At 39.4% G+C, this 16,256-nt stretch overlaps 2 protein-coding genes across 2 annotated transcripts in view; one reads left to right on the top strand and one right to left on the bottom strand.

Annotated features, from left to right (window-relative positions):
* The window catches only part of egfem1 (EGF-like and EMI domain containing 1), a 50,526-nt gene that overhangs the window by 20,978 nt on the left and 13,292 nt on the right, over positions 1 to 16,256 (bottom strand). The window contains exons 7-16 of the mRNA XM_087796339.1: positions 15,110 to 15,235; positions 14,836 to 14,958; positions 13,313 to 13,435; positions 13,068 to 13,205; positions 12,883 to 13,005; positions 11,579 to 11,701; positions 11,242 to 11,457; positions 11,055 to 11,183; positions 9,187 to 9,315; positions 7,547 to 7,675 (exon numbers count right to left, since the gene is read on the bottom strand). Of these exons, the coding sequence (XP_087652465.1) occupies positions 7,547 to 7,675; positions 9,187 to 9,315; positions 11,055 to 11,183; positions 11,242 to 11,457; positions 11,579 to 11,701; positions 12,883 to 13,005; positions 13,068 to 13,205; positions 13,313 to 13,435; positions 14,836 to 14,958; positions 15,110 to 15,235 (1,359 nt within the window). The remainder of the gene's footprint in view (positions 1 to 7,546; positions 7,676 to 9,186; positions 9,316 to 11,054; positions 11,184 to 11,241; positions 11,458 to 11,578; positions 11,702 to 12,882; positions 13,006 to 13,067; positions 13,206 to 13,312; positions 13,436 to 14,835; positions 14,959 to 15,109; positions 15,236 to 16,256) is intronic.
* Positions 2,711 to 7,649, top strand: LOC148075149 (EH domain-containing protein 2-like). Its single transcript, XM_087796344.1, has 6 exons — positions 2,711 to 2,932; positions 2,998 to 3,174; positions 4,454 to 4,551; positions 4,775 to 5,187; positions 5,250 to 5,414; positions 6,632 to 7,649. Exons 1-6 carry the CDS (start codon positions 2,712 to 2,714, stop codon positions 7,187 to 7,189), a joined length of 1,632 nt encoding a protein of 543 aa, XP_087652470.1. The 5' UTR covers position 2,711; the 3' UTR covers positions 7,190 to 7,649.

Below are 16,256 nucleotides of genomic sequence, written 5' to 3' on the forward strand. Positions count from 1 at the left end.
AGGGCATAAAACAAAGAATTTGATCAAAATGTGTTGTTGTTATTGGATAATCATCTGGATCCGTGAACGCTTTGAAGGATTTATCACATGTGATGGAGAGATCTGGACTTTCACCTGCTGTTACTCCATTGCTAAAAGTTTAAAATATATATATATATATATAAAAACAAAAACACAGTTTAAATTTAGACCTTGGAGGAGGTATGCACGCTCTTAGTGCATTTTAGCTGGAGTGCAGGAGTAAATACATTTAAATTGTTAATAAATAATTGCTATCTTGAATGTCATATACAATTACATATATGTTGTACATGATCTTTTACTGTGTTAAAGGAAGGGTAGAGGATCTTCAAAATCTTGTGTTCAACCCCTAACAGAGCAGGATGTTAAATAGAATCTACGACTCCAGGAGTGAGTGCAGTTGGGTTTGATTGACATTTCGTTATCAGCAATTTTTGCAGCAATTTACAAAGTTTTGTACGTCCCAGAGGCGACAGAAACGTTTTGAATTGGTTATTAAAAGTTGAATTTATTGACTCGGATCGAGGAGTAGAGGGAAAAAAGGATCCTTATGTTTAAATCAATGTTATAAGTCAGTTTATATTTAATTTTTGAGTATTTTCATTTTTATTTATTTTACTAAAATGTTTGATTGTTGTTGTCAACAGTAGCTTTCATCACCAGCCCACAGTAACAAATGTTGATCCATTTCTTGGTGAACAGGATGACATTTCAAATTTACTTAAGAAAATACAAAAAGATTGGATATTATGATTAATCCGTGGACTTTATTTGACTTTTATGAGATGCGTTTTACGACACCTTAGTCCCAGTTAGCAAGGTCAATTGGATAATAATAATAATAATAATTGTTGTGCCATTTACAATTGATCAATTGATCTCAAAAGGCAACAATGTAAAAACAAGAAAAATCACAAAAAAATATAAATATTAAAGCAATAAATTAACGTATTAAATATAAAAAAAAGCAGTTTAAAGACAAGATATAAAATATAAAGGTTAGAACTAAAACGTTTTACAAAATAAAATAGTCTTCAAAACAGTCAGTGGATAATGGGTGCAAAATAATGTTATCAACTATTTTAAGAGTAAGTAAGTAAGTAAGTTATATTTATTTATATAGCGCTTTTCCAGACCAGGGTCACAAAGCGCTTTAACAATCAAAACAATACTCAATAAAGTATATACTTTAAAGATCAAGATAATACTGAGAACAACACAGGAGTTCCAGAAAATCAAGGTAAAGCCTGAACAAATAAAAACGTCTTAAGATGTTTCTTGAAGGAGTCAGTAGATCCATCAAGCGCAAAGAGAGAGGAAGATTGTTCCAAAGCTTAGGAGCAACAGCCTGAAAAGATTTCTCTCCTCTGGTCCTGAACCGTGTGCGAGGAACCATAAGTAGATTCTGATCTACAGACCTCAGAGCCCGAGCTGGGGTGTAAGGCTGGATCAGATCAGTGATCAGGAGCCTGACAATGAATAGATCTGAAAGTAAGAACCAGAATTTTAAAGTTGATCCTGAAAGAAACTGGCAGCCAGTGAAGAGTTTTAAGGATCGGAGAAATGTGAGTTCTTCTACTTGAGCTGGTTAGAATTCTCGCTGCAGAGTTCTGAATCAACTGCAGACGAGACAGATCCTTCTTGTTAAGACATGAAAACAAACTGTTACAATAGTCCAGGCGAGAAGAAACAAACGCATGGATTACAAGCTCCAGATCATGTTCCGACAACATTTTCCTAAGTTTGGAGATTTTTCTCAGTTGAAGGAAACAGTTTCTGTTCAGTTTTCTGCAGTGTCGAACAAGAGACATGTCTTTATCAAATACAACACCCAGGTTTCTCAGGCTCAGTTTGACAGACTGACCTAAGTCACCCAAGTACTGACTCAACCCTGGAACCTTATCATCAGGAGCAATCACCAGTGTTTCAGTTTTGTCCACATTTAGCTGTAGAGTGTTTTCACTCATCCATTGTTTGATTTCTAGCAAACAATTGACTAAGCTGTTCAGACTTTGGGGCTCAGTTGGGTCAAAAGAGCAGTAGAGCTGGATGTCATCAGCAAAAATGTGATAAGAAACATCTGGAAATCTCTGAATGATTTTACCAAGGGGAATCAAGTACAGCAAAAACAATAAAGGACCCAGAACAGAACCTTGAGGGACTCAAGAGTGACAATTTACCTTACGACTGGTTCTACCAAGGTTTCTGCGTGAACAGCAACAACAGCTTTTATTTGGCCAATCTAATCTGTCATTGTTTGTTGTTCCGTAGTTAAAATCCAAGTGACATGTGGTTTTGTTTCTCGAGCCAAAAATGATAATGTTGGAGAAGCAACAGGAAAGAGTAGGTGGGGTACCCGGGTCGAACCCACTGTGCATCACAAAGTACCCGACTAAATGTGAAGTTTCTGTGAAGCACTTTTGAGAGAAGAAAGTTGAAGATTTGAGTTCCGTCTCAAGAGCCTCCGATGTTGACTTTACTTCTGTAAATATTCATGAAATGTCCCCGATCTGGTCCCGGCTCAGCAGCAACGGCCCCCGGATCCTCCCCGTGTTCCCTGCCTTTGGCTGCGTGTGAGGTGCAGCTGCAGCTCTCTGGTTACACCCTCTCCACCCGCCCGACGCTCAGGATGCAGCAGACATCTGTGTGATACCCACGACTCTTCTTCTTCTGCACTCCTGATCGAGAGGATGTCGTCCCACAGGCTCAGGAGCAGCACCAAGACCCTGGAGGACGTGACCACGGTGACGGAGGAGCTGAAGAGTCTCTACCACAAGAGGCTGCTGCCCATCGAGAAGCACTATTCCTTCCATCTCTTCCACTCCCACGGCTACGAGGACGCCGACTTCGACAACAAGCCCATGGTGCTGGTGATGGGTCAGTACTCCACGGGCAAGACCACTTTCATCAGGTACAAGTCAACCGCGTGACTCATGGCTACGTGAAGAGATGTTGAGTTGGTGGATCTGCTTCCAGGTATCTCATAGAGCAGGACTTCCCCACGAGCAGGGTCGGACCGGAGCCGACCACCGAGTGCTTCACCGCCCTCATGCACGGAGACACGGAGGGAATCGTACCCGGGAACGCCCTCACCATGGATCCGAAGAAGCCCTTCCGTAACCTTGACCCTTTTGGAAATGCCTTCCTCAACAGGTACTTAGAAATACATCTTCTTGATGTACTTCTTACCAAGACATTGGCTATAGATTAAAATGGGAAAAACTTTGAAAAAAAATACTGTTACGACATTAAGCAGGCACAAAGTTGAATAGTTTTTCATGAACTCTCTAAGTAATTATTTTTGGAAAATTGATTTAAAAAAGGTTAAATACAGTCAAATTTAGTTTTAGGAATTACAAAAAGTGTTTTTCAATTTCATTATATATGTAAATGATACACTTTTTCATTAGAACTTGGTTAATTTCTCTATGCTAACAATATATTTAAAGCTAAAATATTCATTTATGATCATATTTTAACAATATTGTAATTTAATCATCAAAGTTAAGTTTTTGTTTTTGTTCATAAAATGTTTTTAATTAAAAATTATTAAGTGTCCCACAGTTTACTTTACACCAGTGAATGTTACATGTTTTGACCATTACAAAGGCCCTGCTTCTTTAAGTGACATCACAGTAGATTGGATGACATCAGCATTTGGAGCCCAAGTAATTGTATCACACAATTATTGGCAAAAATGCCAAAATTCAAGATTTCATTTTAAACAAATAGTATACATGCTAGTTTAGCTACTTATTTACGTGTTAGCTGCGGTCAATCTGTGGAAAAAATAAAATACCTCTCTCAAATTGTCACTATGGTCAAAACTACTCGACAAATGTTTTTTTTTACAAATTTCATTGCCTTAACCCTTGTGTTAGCTCAGGGTCAAAGTGACCCGGTGGCCCAAAAACAAATGTGTTTGAGGTATACCTTGTGTTGTCTCTGGGTCAAGATGAACCACTTCCTTGGCTCTGATCCAGAGACAACACAAGGGATACCTCAAATATATTTGCTTTATGGCCAACGGGTCACTTTGACCCTGAGACAACACAAGGGATGGGAAAATTACTTGGAATGTAAACTTTTACATGAAGTCAGAGCTACAAAATATTCTTCTACCAAAGTTTGTAGCTTTCAAAACTCTTAGAGCGCTGATTATATAAATATTTATTGTGTAAAAATGTGTTTTCTACACAACAGAAGTACACACAAAGTTACAGGGTTGGACTATAATGGGTCAGAAGCTTCTGCAGTTGGAGCAGAAGATTCAAAACAGATTGGGGCGCAGAGCTGCTTGGAAAACAGCATAGTTGTGCAGTGACATAACCGTGGTGACATTGTGATAATCCATCTGTAACTCAGCAGAAAAAACCATCATGTGATCCATCCGCCCGTCTTGGTATGTTCGCTAAAAAGTTCTTCTTCACAGGTTTCAATGCGTTCAGATCCCGAATCCCATCCTGGACAGCATCAGCATCATCGACACACCGGGGATCTTGACCGCCGCCAGGAAGAAGCTCAGCAGAGGTGAGAACTTTTGGAGCATTTGACAACAAAGAGTTAAATTCTCTAAGATTGCAAACAGATGGAAGTGATTTGACAGCGAGTTGGGCCGAGAAACAGAGCTCGGTTTGCCTTATTAATCTGTGGGTGTGACCAGAATCCAGCAAAAAACCTTCAGGGATCCATTACACGCTCTCCCGGGTTCCAGGCGGTCCAGATTAATGAAAATCTCTTTTTTTTTTCGTAGGGTACGACTTCCCCGCCGTGCTGGGATGGTTCGCGGAACGCGTCGATCGGATCATCATGCTCTTCGACGCCCACAAGCTGGAGTTCTCCGATGAGCTCACCCGGGCTTTCGGGGCCCTCCGGGGCCACGAGGACAAGCTGCGGGTGGTTCTGAACAAGGCCGACAGCGTGGACTCGCAGGAGCTCATGAGGGTGTACGGCGCTCTCATGTGGTCGCTGGGGAAAGTGTTCCGCACGCCCGAGATCTTCCGGGTTTACGTCGGATCCTTCTGGTCCGAGCAGAGACTGAATTCGGACCACGTCCAGCTGATCGAGCTGGAGGAGGAGGACCTCCTGGCCGACATTAGGAACCTGCCGCACAACGCCGCCTTGAGGAAGCTCAACGATCTGGTGAAAAGGGCTCGACTAGTCCGGGTGAGTCTCCATTCAGTACCCATCCGAGAGAATCTTTCTCAATTTTATTTTCCCCACCTCAGGCTCACGCCCATATCATCAGCTATCTCAAGAAGGAGATGCCGACCATTTTCTGCAAGGAGAGCAAAAGGCAAGACCTGATCTACCAACTGCCCGTGATCTTCAGCAAGATCCAACAGCAGCAGCATATTCCTGCAGGCGACTTCCCGGACTGCACCAAGATGCAGGTAAATATCGCAAAACGGTTCCCGTTGGTTTGCTGTCAGTACCGATCCGGGAACGCATGCAACATATTTTGATCCTCCATGTATTTACGGCAACTAGAGCGGGACAGAAATGTAGCCTAGAAAGATCTGGGAAATCAGGGATCCTCGTGGTGGAATTAAAGATACACAACTTTATTCATATAACCAGTGACATAGCATCGATTTTAGGGAAGATAAGAGGAAAATAATTTGTATATAAAATGTACATGAACTACATTATGTGTTTTCCTATTTATCTTTCATAAAGTTGATGCTTTGACACTCGAAGAGAAAATACATTCTTAGCTATATATAAATAAAATAATGATTTTTACATTCACTCTAAAACATCAAGGAATTTTCTACGCGTGAACAATCAGTTGAAACATGATACAATTATTTAGCCTGAGATAAACTGGGAGCTTCCAAAATAAACCAACGTTTTGCAGGACAAACGTTTTTTTACTGCGAACATCGACACAAACAAACGTCATTGTTTTCCTCTTAAACCTAAACGGACATGTTGGCCAACCAAAACTTTCCCTGGAATGTCTTAATTGTGTTCCCCGCTATATTTTTGTCCCAAGCTAGTTGCCGTAAAAACATGGATACTCGAAATATGTCACTACGCATGGTTCCCAGATCAAGCAGGTTTCCTGGATCGTGTACTGACAGGCCCAGCGCCATATTGCAGTTCACCTTTTTGCAGATCTGTTTGTTGCAAATGGTACTGTGTTTTTAAATATATTGGTTCAAGCTGCAGTCAGGAACTACAAATATTATTTCTTTCATTACTGCAACCACATTACTTATGGTGCCCAAAAAAAAAAGATGCTTTTCCACACACTGCTCTATTTAGTGACGACTTATTGGTCACCACAATACACAATACTTAAAATTCTACGTCCATGTTGCTATAACAAAAAAAGATGAACAGCTTTAATTGCTTGGCTGGGCGGCAAAGCATTACGGGAGCTGTTGAGGTCCCCATTACTGGGAGGGTTGTTGAGAGGGATGGCACCTCATTTACAATGTTGAATTCAACAAAATGTGCAAAAGTCAAAAATGAATTTTTTTTTTTTTTTTAAATGTAACTCTGGCGATAAATGAGGTTCCACCGTATTGTTTTTGCAACAAGCTTTCAAGTTTATCACCAAAATAAAAAGACTTTCACGCAACATTTTCTGTTTCATCCGAAGGAGCGTCTTCTGCGGCTCAACTTCTCTAAATTCAAGACACTTAAACCGAATCTAATGGCCTCCCTGGACAAGCTGCTCAGCACCGACATCGCCAACCTGGTGCCGTTACTGCAACAGCAGGACAACAGGCCGAGACCGCTCCCCGGCGTTCTGGACGGGGAGTTCCTGGGGACGTTCAGACGCGACTGCTTCAGAAGACATCCGTTCCGGGAAGCCCCGGAAGGTGACGACGGCGAGAAGGAGTACAAGGATTGGGTGGTGGAGAAATACAAGTCCAAGTACGACGAGATCTTTTACAACCTCAGCCCCAACGACGGCAAACTCAGCGGCTCCAAAGTCAAGAGGTGGATGAGGACCACGTCGCTGCCCAACTCCGTGCTGGCCCACGTCTGGAGGCTGTCGGACGTGGACGCCGACGGCATGCTGGACGACGAGGAGTTCGCTCTGGCCGTCCACTTGATCGAGGGGAAGCTCGAGGGGCACTGGCTCCCACGAGAGCTGCCCACACACTTGGTTCCGCCCTCAAAACGGCCGAGCGGAGCCAGTGAAGACGCTTGAACGTTGACATGCGTGTCGTGGATGCTGTGTTGAGACTGGGTACTAGCTGAGCCCCTCAAAGTCACACCCTGTGTGTGTTTGTAATAAAATGAGTGAGAAGAAAATTTGACTTCAATTGGACATCAAATGGTGGTATCCACTAAAAAAGACCAGGATCCAGATGGTAATCCCAAAAACAATATCTATACTCTGGTGATGCATGTAGCGTTTGATTGGACACTGGTCATGTGGTTCAGGTAGATATTTTTCTAGCCCCAGTAACATTCACGACAACACACACTAAATTGGCAGTTTTTTTTTTTAAATATGGTGGTATTTTCCTGTGACAACATATCATTCACTTCACTTTGTACTCACGTAAGTGGCAGCGAAGGCCGTAGAGTCCAGGTGAGCAAAGACATGCTCCGTAAAGACGGTGACAAGGTCCGTTGTTGGGACAGTTACACTTTCTTGTGCACAGCTTCCCAAAATATCCTCTTGGACAACCTTGGCAAAAACAATACTTACAATTATTAGACTTTCCAGTTAAAGACAAGATCCACAACTTTTATGTTTTTACAGTGCCTTTTGTGGAATTGGGTATGTTGTGCCTGACTATGAACGGAGAAGTTGTGTCTTTATTATTCCATTTATATTTAAATTTCTTCAAAAAATATATATTTTTAAACTTATTCATTTAAAAATATATATTTTTTAATTTTTTGCATTCTGACCTTGTATTTCTTTGATTTAAAGGGATCCGTTCGGTGACTTTAATTCAAGAAGAAAAAAAACATGAATCCAAAAAAAGGTTGCTTCAATAAAAAACATCTATTTCAATCAACGAAGAATATTAAAAAAGAGATTCAATAGAAATGTATTTGAAATGTGTGTTGATTGAACATATTTATTTTTAAATGAGGAATTATAGTAATTTAGAAATAATAGACACAACTACCACCTAAACAGATTTTTTAATAAGAATAATAAACACACAAATCTATCTTCATACAAATCTACCCATATAGGACATTACTTTTCAATCAAAGAGTTTAAAAGTTGTTTTTTTATAGTAGAAAAAAATGTTTTCATGATAGTGTTTCAACCTTGACTGTATATATCTATATAATTAAAGATAATTTCGTTTTTGCACTTTTGAGGCGACTCACAATGTGGTTTGCGATTTCGTTTAACTAATTTTAATCCTTATTATTCACAATGTCCACGTGGACAATATGTGACACCCCATCATTTTTTGGGGGGGCCAGAGGACACAGTTTCCCAAAAAATGTCACGCGACCCAGAAGCACAACCACTAGATGGTAGTGTTTCTTCTATAGCATGTATCTCTCCTCAAAAAGAAAATAAAGGAACCTTTCAATGTAAAACCTGGTAAACATATTGTTGTTTCACAGGTGAATTAACTAAAAAATATGTTTGTTTGGCTTAACTTTATCATCATTATTTCATGGATGTGATGACAGTGAATGTTTTTGTGTGAGGAGTCAGTAAAGGACTGTGAAGCACCAAGATTTTGGCAACTTAAGTGAATAAGTAATTTATATTTGTAGAGAAATTTTCTAGACCAGGGTGATAAAGTGCTTAAACAAACATCATTTCAAAATCTATATACTAAAAAGATCAAGATAACACAAAGAAAAACACAGGTGTCCCAGAAAACTTAGTTTCAGTTCATTTTAAAACTTACTTAATAAGATAATAGATAGATAAATTAATAAATGTAGGATTAAAAAGCAGAAATGGAGAAAATGCTGCTTATTTAACGTTTTTATTCTGTGCTTTTTATGTCATTTTGTGTGATCAATGTGTGTTTAATAGATATTTTCTTTTTTTATGTACCTTTTTTGTATCTTCTAGTACATGTTAATCTCTTTATTTTCTATTTCACGCTGGTCTTTCCTCGTTCTTTGGTTTAAAAACCGCATATTTTCCGTCACGAAATATAAACATGAGTGTGGCTGTGCTGTGGGAACGTGCGGTAATTAAGGTACACAAACCATCCTCGCAGAGCAGACCCTGCACCCCGGGTGGGCACAAACACTTCCCGGTCACGGGGTCACACGTGCCTCCATTCCGACAGCGACAAAGGCTGTTGCAGGCCGGCCCGAAAGTTCCCCGAGGGCATGCTGGGAAAGAAAGAAAAGAAAAAAAAATCTGAGGTTAAGAGCATTGACGTCTTTGTCAACATCACCTGAGAGGAAATTTGTCGAAGGTTATGATCTTAAAGCAGTTTAACAACTTCAGGTTCCATCCTGTTTAATGTCGTTTCCTAAGGGGGGGAAGAACCTTAGACTTCCTTAATCCCGCTGACCTTGTTCGCAGCTGTGGCGCGAGGCAGCTGGTCCTTAGAATCAAAGTGGAATCTGCACAACATCACCGTGACACGACCGGACGTCCCAGCAAGGTTAGCATGTGATTCACGTGGTTGCAATTTCAAAACACGCCACTAGGCGTTCAATGAGTCAAATCAAATATTAAAATGCAATTTAAAAAAAAAAAGAAGGTTTTCTAAAAGAAAAATGACATCTTAAAAAATGAACCGTCACGGTAATGACTGCGGTTCAAAACCATGACGGATGGATTCAGATATACTCTGGTGATTACCAGCCCAGAGTTCAGACCCAAGACTCGCATTCATCACGAGAACAATTGCTCCCCGAGCCAACGGTGGCCATCGCCGGCCTCGGGGCTGAGACCTGAACCTGGCTTCACTCCAGGAGGACGTAAACAACCGCGGACGAGAGTCGACAGGTTTTGATAAACGGTCTGAGATCAATGCACGCTGAGAACCAGCCCGTCTCTCTCTCAAGCAAGCGTATTGCTTTAGGGGGTTCAACTAGAAGAGGGGGTTTGATGAGTCCTGGGAGGGACGATATGAGACTATAAAATATATAATAAATACAATAGAATGCAGGGATTTTCTACTTAAAGTTTAACTAATGTGTTGATTTAAGTGTGTCTTAAATAGATGTTGGACTCTATTGTATCATCAGTATGTTTGTACAAAACTCTCTTTTCATTGAAATATTGACATTAGAAAATGTGCTTAAGCCCCGCCAACTGAAAACACTTCGTTTTTCTGGACATTAAATCTTATTTACCATAATCACATACACTCTGCTGTGATTTGTCAAACATCAATACCGGAAGTCTCCACCTCCAAGGGGCTTGTTGTATAAACAAAGCAGGGTGTTTGTAATAAGTTCAAAACATGGTCATGATGAGAGACTTACTGCATCTTGGGAGAGGAAGACTTTAACATTTGAAACGTGTGAGTCAGGATAGTTTTTGTTTTTTTTCATTAGTTGCTCTTTAAACAAATTATTAAAATTATGCTACACTGTCCAAAATTTTCGTTTTTGCAGAAAAAAAGTGATTGTAAGTTAAAAACCAGCACCTGCTTTTGATATTTAAAAAGGAAACGATGACTTTGATGGGTAAAGTAAAAATAAATAAAAAAGAATAAATATTTGAAAAAATAAATCAAAAACAAAAAAATGAAAAGCAAAAAAAAAAAATAGTTGAGTGTGGGTTATAAATAAGCCGAAAACGATTGTTTAATTGTGTTGTCAATACATGGATCGATCTATAATGTCTTTGTGGGAGAAAAAACATTTGAATTAAAAAAACATTTATTTGAAAATGCTGTTTTCTTATCAAGCAAAACACCTGTCAGAAGTTTTTTTAAATACTGTATAAACATTAAGGTTTGGGTGAATTTAAAACAAAACTTTTTATTATGCAGCCTACTCCACTGTTAGCCATTCACACATACCATCAGGCTGTCAAATCGCTTTGTGACCCTGGTCTAGAAAGGCGCTATATAAATAGACATTATTATTTATTATTATTATTATATACTTACTCTCATTGCAGCTGACCCCAGACCAGCCGGCAGAACATTCACAGCCATCTCTGTCTCCACTGCAGGCTCCGTTCATGCAGTCGTCACAGGTCACGCTGCAGTCCGACCCGAACGAGCCTCCTAGACAAACTGAAGGGAACGAAAACAGATGTTTATCTTCATCCTGAATGAAAAATAAGTGACGTACTTATTTGACTGTCCAGCCTCAGCTCGCCTCTGCGCTCCCTCTGACTCTCCTGTTCATCATCTTCATCATCTTCATCATCTTCAGAGGTCAAAGCTGCTTTGAACTGCAGCAGCTGAGGAACCCCACGGAACAGAAGGTCCGGCAACCTGTGGACCTCCAGTAGATCATCTTCCTCATCATCATCATCCTCTTCTTCCTTTCCACCGCCATAAAGAGCTGAGCCAGTGTTGACAGGTTAGTGAGTTTTCACCAGTAGGTGGCAGCACCACACTTCACATTTAACCATAATCTGTGGGAATAAAATCATTTTTTAAAATTTCTTTAAAAGAGTTCTCACGGATGCAGGAGTGCTGGTCCTCGTCCAGACGGAATCCGAGTCGACAAAAGCACTCGTATGTTCCCAGGTTGTTGACACAGTACTGCTCGCAGCCTGAGGTCCCAACTCCACATTCATCGATGTCTGATGGACAGACAGTGACTCAGATCAGGAACATTCAAGGAGATGATGTTTTTATCTTTAAATAACATGACATTTACTGAAGAGTTGACTTCATGTCTCCACCAGACAAATGGTCAATGGAAGTACAGCATATCAGTGGCATCAGAATATTGAATTTGAAAGGTTAAATGTTTCTTTTATAAAATGATTTATTACAAATATTTAAAAAATGGATTTTTGGTTTAATATTCTAATTCCGAGCATTCAATAATGAGAGTTTCTAAATTCAATACTTTTTTTTATTCTTAGCCTTTTAAATTCAATATAAAATCATAAATATAATAGTACCAAGCGGCTCCCTTGATCAATCATGTGATCCCATGTGTGTCGCATGATTGGCTCAAGTAACTTTGTGTTCTTTTTCGTATAGTGTGGCGTCACCAATATACCAAAGTCTTTATTGAATTTAAGAGGCTATTTTTGAATTCAGAAAGTGTCCTTTTTTAAAAAAAATTATATCAATAAATATATGTAGAATATCAAATTGTATCTTCGAAAAATAATAATACACTCGAATATATATATTTAATTATATTATGAAACAAATCAAAGATCTACATTTCAATATACAAACGTCTGAGGTCAATTATTCAACAAAAACTGAATTAAAAATGGTTCTAATGGACATATAGAAATGATTGAATTAAGTCGTCTAAAAAAGAATTATAAAGTGCTTAAAAAAATTAAACATTTCAATTGATAGATGGATGTATGATAGATAGATGGATGGATGGATGGATGAATGAATGGCAAGTTGAAAAGATTGATGAATATAAAAACAAATGGATGGATGGATGGACGGCTTGAGATATAGATGGACGGATGGCTGGAGAGATAGATAAATGGATGGATGGACGGATGGCTGGAGAGATAGATGGATGGATGGACAGATGGATAGTTGGATGTACAGGTGGATAGATGGATGGATGAATAGATGGATGATAGATCAGTGGCAACGTGCAAGGATTGACTAATATACAGGTAGATGGATGGATGGATAAATTGATGGATGGATGGATGGATGGATGGATCAACAAAACGAACGAATGAGTCCCTGAGTCTACTAATGTTGCAAAAAGAATTGAAAATAATTGAAGCTTCAACATTTGAACACTGATATATTTCCATCCACTGACTCTCACCGTCGCAGCCACAGCCATCTGGGTTGAGTCTGTGACCCGTTCTGCACTCGCACTCGTAACCTCCGGCGTAGTTCCTGCACGAGTGGCTGCAGCAGGACTCGCCGCTGTCGCACTCGTCCGTGTCTAGAGGAGAAACTCTGATTCAGGATCAGGGGGGAAACTAAAGGTCGACGGAGAGGTCGTACCTGCGCAGGTCTTCCTGTCCGGGTCCAGCTGGTAGCCCTGGTTGCAGGAACACAGGGGTCCACTGGTGGTGTGTTCGCAGTGATGAGAACAACCGCCATTGTTCTCCTCACAGCTGTTGACGATCTCCATCTCGATGCCTGCAGTGATGCGCGTTAACCACAAGGTCCTCTAATCGGGGTCTGTCTTTTGCATTTTAAACTCAATTCAAGTCGTATACAAGAGCCAGAGATTGCTGGAGACTCACGGTAGCACTGTCTTCCATCAGCCCCGAGTTCAAAGCCGGGGTGACACACACAGTGGAAGGAGCCCAACATGTTGACACATCCGTGGGAACACTCGGCTTCCCCCGAGGTGCACTCGTCCACATCTTTAAAGCATAAAGTCCACACAATAAAGAGAAAAGATCGTATTTTCATGACGTAGATCTTTAGTTTACTGTCTGTCCTCATGTTTGGTCAACGTTAGCTACGACATCTCTTTCACGGCAACCCGGAAATCACAGTTTTGTCGTCACTTTTTGGACATTTTTGTAAATAAACGACGGCCAAATAATCCTCAATGCGTTGACAATCATACTAGTAGGTTGAGTGCAAGTACTAGTTATCAAAAATGTAATTGATTGATGTTACTATGATACCAACTCTTGACACTAAATATCAAAATATGTTTTTGAACAAAAATCTTAAATTAAGGGAGAATAGTGACTGTTTTTTTATTTGTTTTGATAAACATCTGTAAACGTTTTCTACACAAGTGGTCCTTAACACTTTTAAAACAAACCTATTTTTGGTTTACATAAAACATGAACTTTTAAAGAGTTAAAACTTGCTTTAACTATCTTTGATTGATAATTATGGCAGCATTAAAGACCCAATTTGTATGAATTAAAATTATGCTTCTGGCTCCCCCTATTTTCGGAATAATGTAACTGCAATGACATGAACATTCACTGTCTAATGTTATGGTTGTTCACAAAATAAAATAAAGACTTTTTTTGTGTCAGTTTATGGTTTATGTTCCTGGTAATGTTCTTTATTACTTCATATGAAAACACGTTGTCTTTGCCGCACTGCTGTAAAGCAGTTTGGTGGTCATGTGACACTCACAGACCCTCGGGACAGTCGTCCACACAAAGTTATGTAACCAAGATCATCGTCAAAATAGTCACTAGAGATTTAAACTGAGTCATGACTGTTAAATATTCAACCATCATTACAGGAAATATGGAAAACTTCCGAAATGTTACGTATTGGTGCTTTAATATTTCATAAATCCTTCTATAGAGCAGACCTGGGCAAAGTGCGGCCAAGGGGCCCTTTGACTGTATTTATGCGGCCCTCGTAATGTCAAAGTATGATCATGTATAAATGGTCCTAATGCATTAACAAATGTATTTTGTATTTATTTTTCATTTTCATTTTCACATAACACTTCCCTCCTTTTTGTAAGTAATTAAAGAAATGTTTTGAAAAAAAACTCATCTTTACAGGAATAAAATTGCAGCTTATTTAGATTAATAGATGTCATGGCCAAATGACGTAGTCCTTTTTTTTTAGGGATTTTTTCTTCTTTCTTTTTGCTTGACGGCCCCTAACAAAATTTACAGAATTTAATGTGGCCCTAGAATTTGAATTGCCCACCCTTGCTATAAAGCAAGGGATGAAGATATTGTGCGTGATACTGTTACGGGCTGAAAATAGAACCTGCATAATATTTATCGACATTGTTGTATTTCTGTGAATCTTTCATTCACGTATTGTCACTCACCTTCACAGTTCTCGAAGTCCGTTGCCAAATTGAACCCAGGACGACAGCTGCACCGGACCTGGCCTCCCTCAGAGCGACACGAGTGGCTGCAGCCGCCGTTCCTCTCTGCACACGGATCCCTCACTGCAACAAACCGTTTGTTGACATTTTAGAATTTCCATTCTGACATCCGTCCGCTTCCTGTTGTAACAAACTTCTTAATTGAGCGAATCCTGTTGCTGATTCATGACGCTCGGGCAGAACATGAAACATTGGAAACATCTGTGGGACTCACGTTCACAGTGTCTGCCGTCTCTCCTCAGCTGGTATTTCTGTCGACACTCGCATTTGTACTGGTCGTCGCCCAAGTCCACGCACTTGTGTTCGCATCCCCCGTTTAACACGGAGCAGGAGTTCACAGCTGCAGACAAACTCCAGTTAATCCCATTTTAAAAGTTATTTTGGATGAGAGCTGAGATAGAATTTATGGCAAAACAAAAAATACATACAATTCTATTCAAAACCTACCTAATAATCCTTATTAAATTCAATTTTAAATCTATTTTAAACTGCAGTGAAAACAATTAATGAATGGAATGTGTAAAAAGAGGCACCTAGACCTGGAAACGGTCTACAAATCCTCACCTCAAATCGTATTTCTAATTTAATGATGTGCTAAAAAACTAATCATATCGGCTTGCGGCCTTCTTGGGGTCCTGACACACTTGTTTAAAGACACACACATCTGCTAAACTGAAAACCTGCTTCACACGCTAATGACTTCTCCAGAGGAATTTATGTTTTCACTTTCTTTCAGTTGGACGGGAAGTAAAACAGAAACAAACCTAAAAAAGAATCTATTTTCTTTTATGAAAAGTAAGAAGGTATAAACTAGGAAAACACGTAAAAAGCGCATACCTCTGCCAAGGAGATCAGTGTGCATGACTACACGTACAAAATTCCTTTGATTGTTAATATAAGATAAGACCATTCTTTATTCGTCTCACATTGGGGACATTTAAATGGCATAAATCTCATTTTTTTAAATAACAGTATACATAAAAAGCACTTATTGCGTCAATGAAACAATGTATAATATATCATATATTAATTTGTACACATATTCAATATACATAAAGTATCGTGAATAGTACAATTATATAAAGTTGAAGGTGATTTAAGGAGTCTTAACCACTAGTCCACTAGAGTTGTTATCTTAATTTTATTGACATTATATTCAAAACAAAATATAGCTAACATGCGCTAATAGATTGTGTCACCAAAGTGACATAAGGGTTTATTTATTTTAGTGTTTAGATTGTATGTGTCTGTTATTTCTGCACGTTAGCGGCAGCAGTTTGCAGCCATACAAGTGTATGACAAAATTAAGACAGTTTACTAGTAGCAACTTTTCATAGAAAACAATTCCAAAACATTTAAAA

This window comes from Callionymus lyra, chromosome 7 (genome assembly GCF_982586985.1).
Source record: "Callionymus lyra chromosome 7, fCalLyr1.hap1.1, whole genome shotgun sequence".
NCBI classification, from domain to species: Eukaryota; Metazoa; Chordata; class Actinopteri; order Syngnathiformes; family Callionymidae; genus Callionymus; species Callionymus lyra.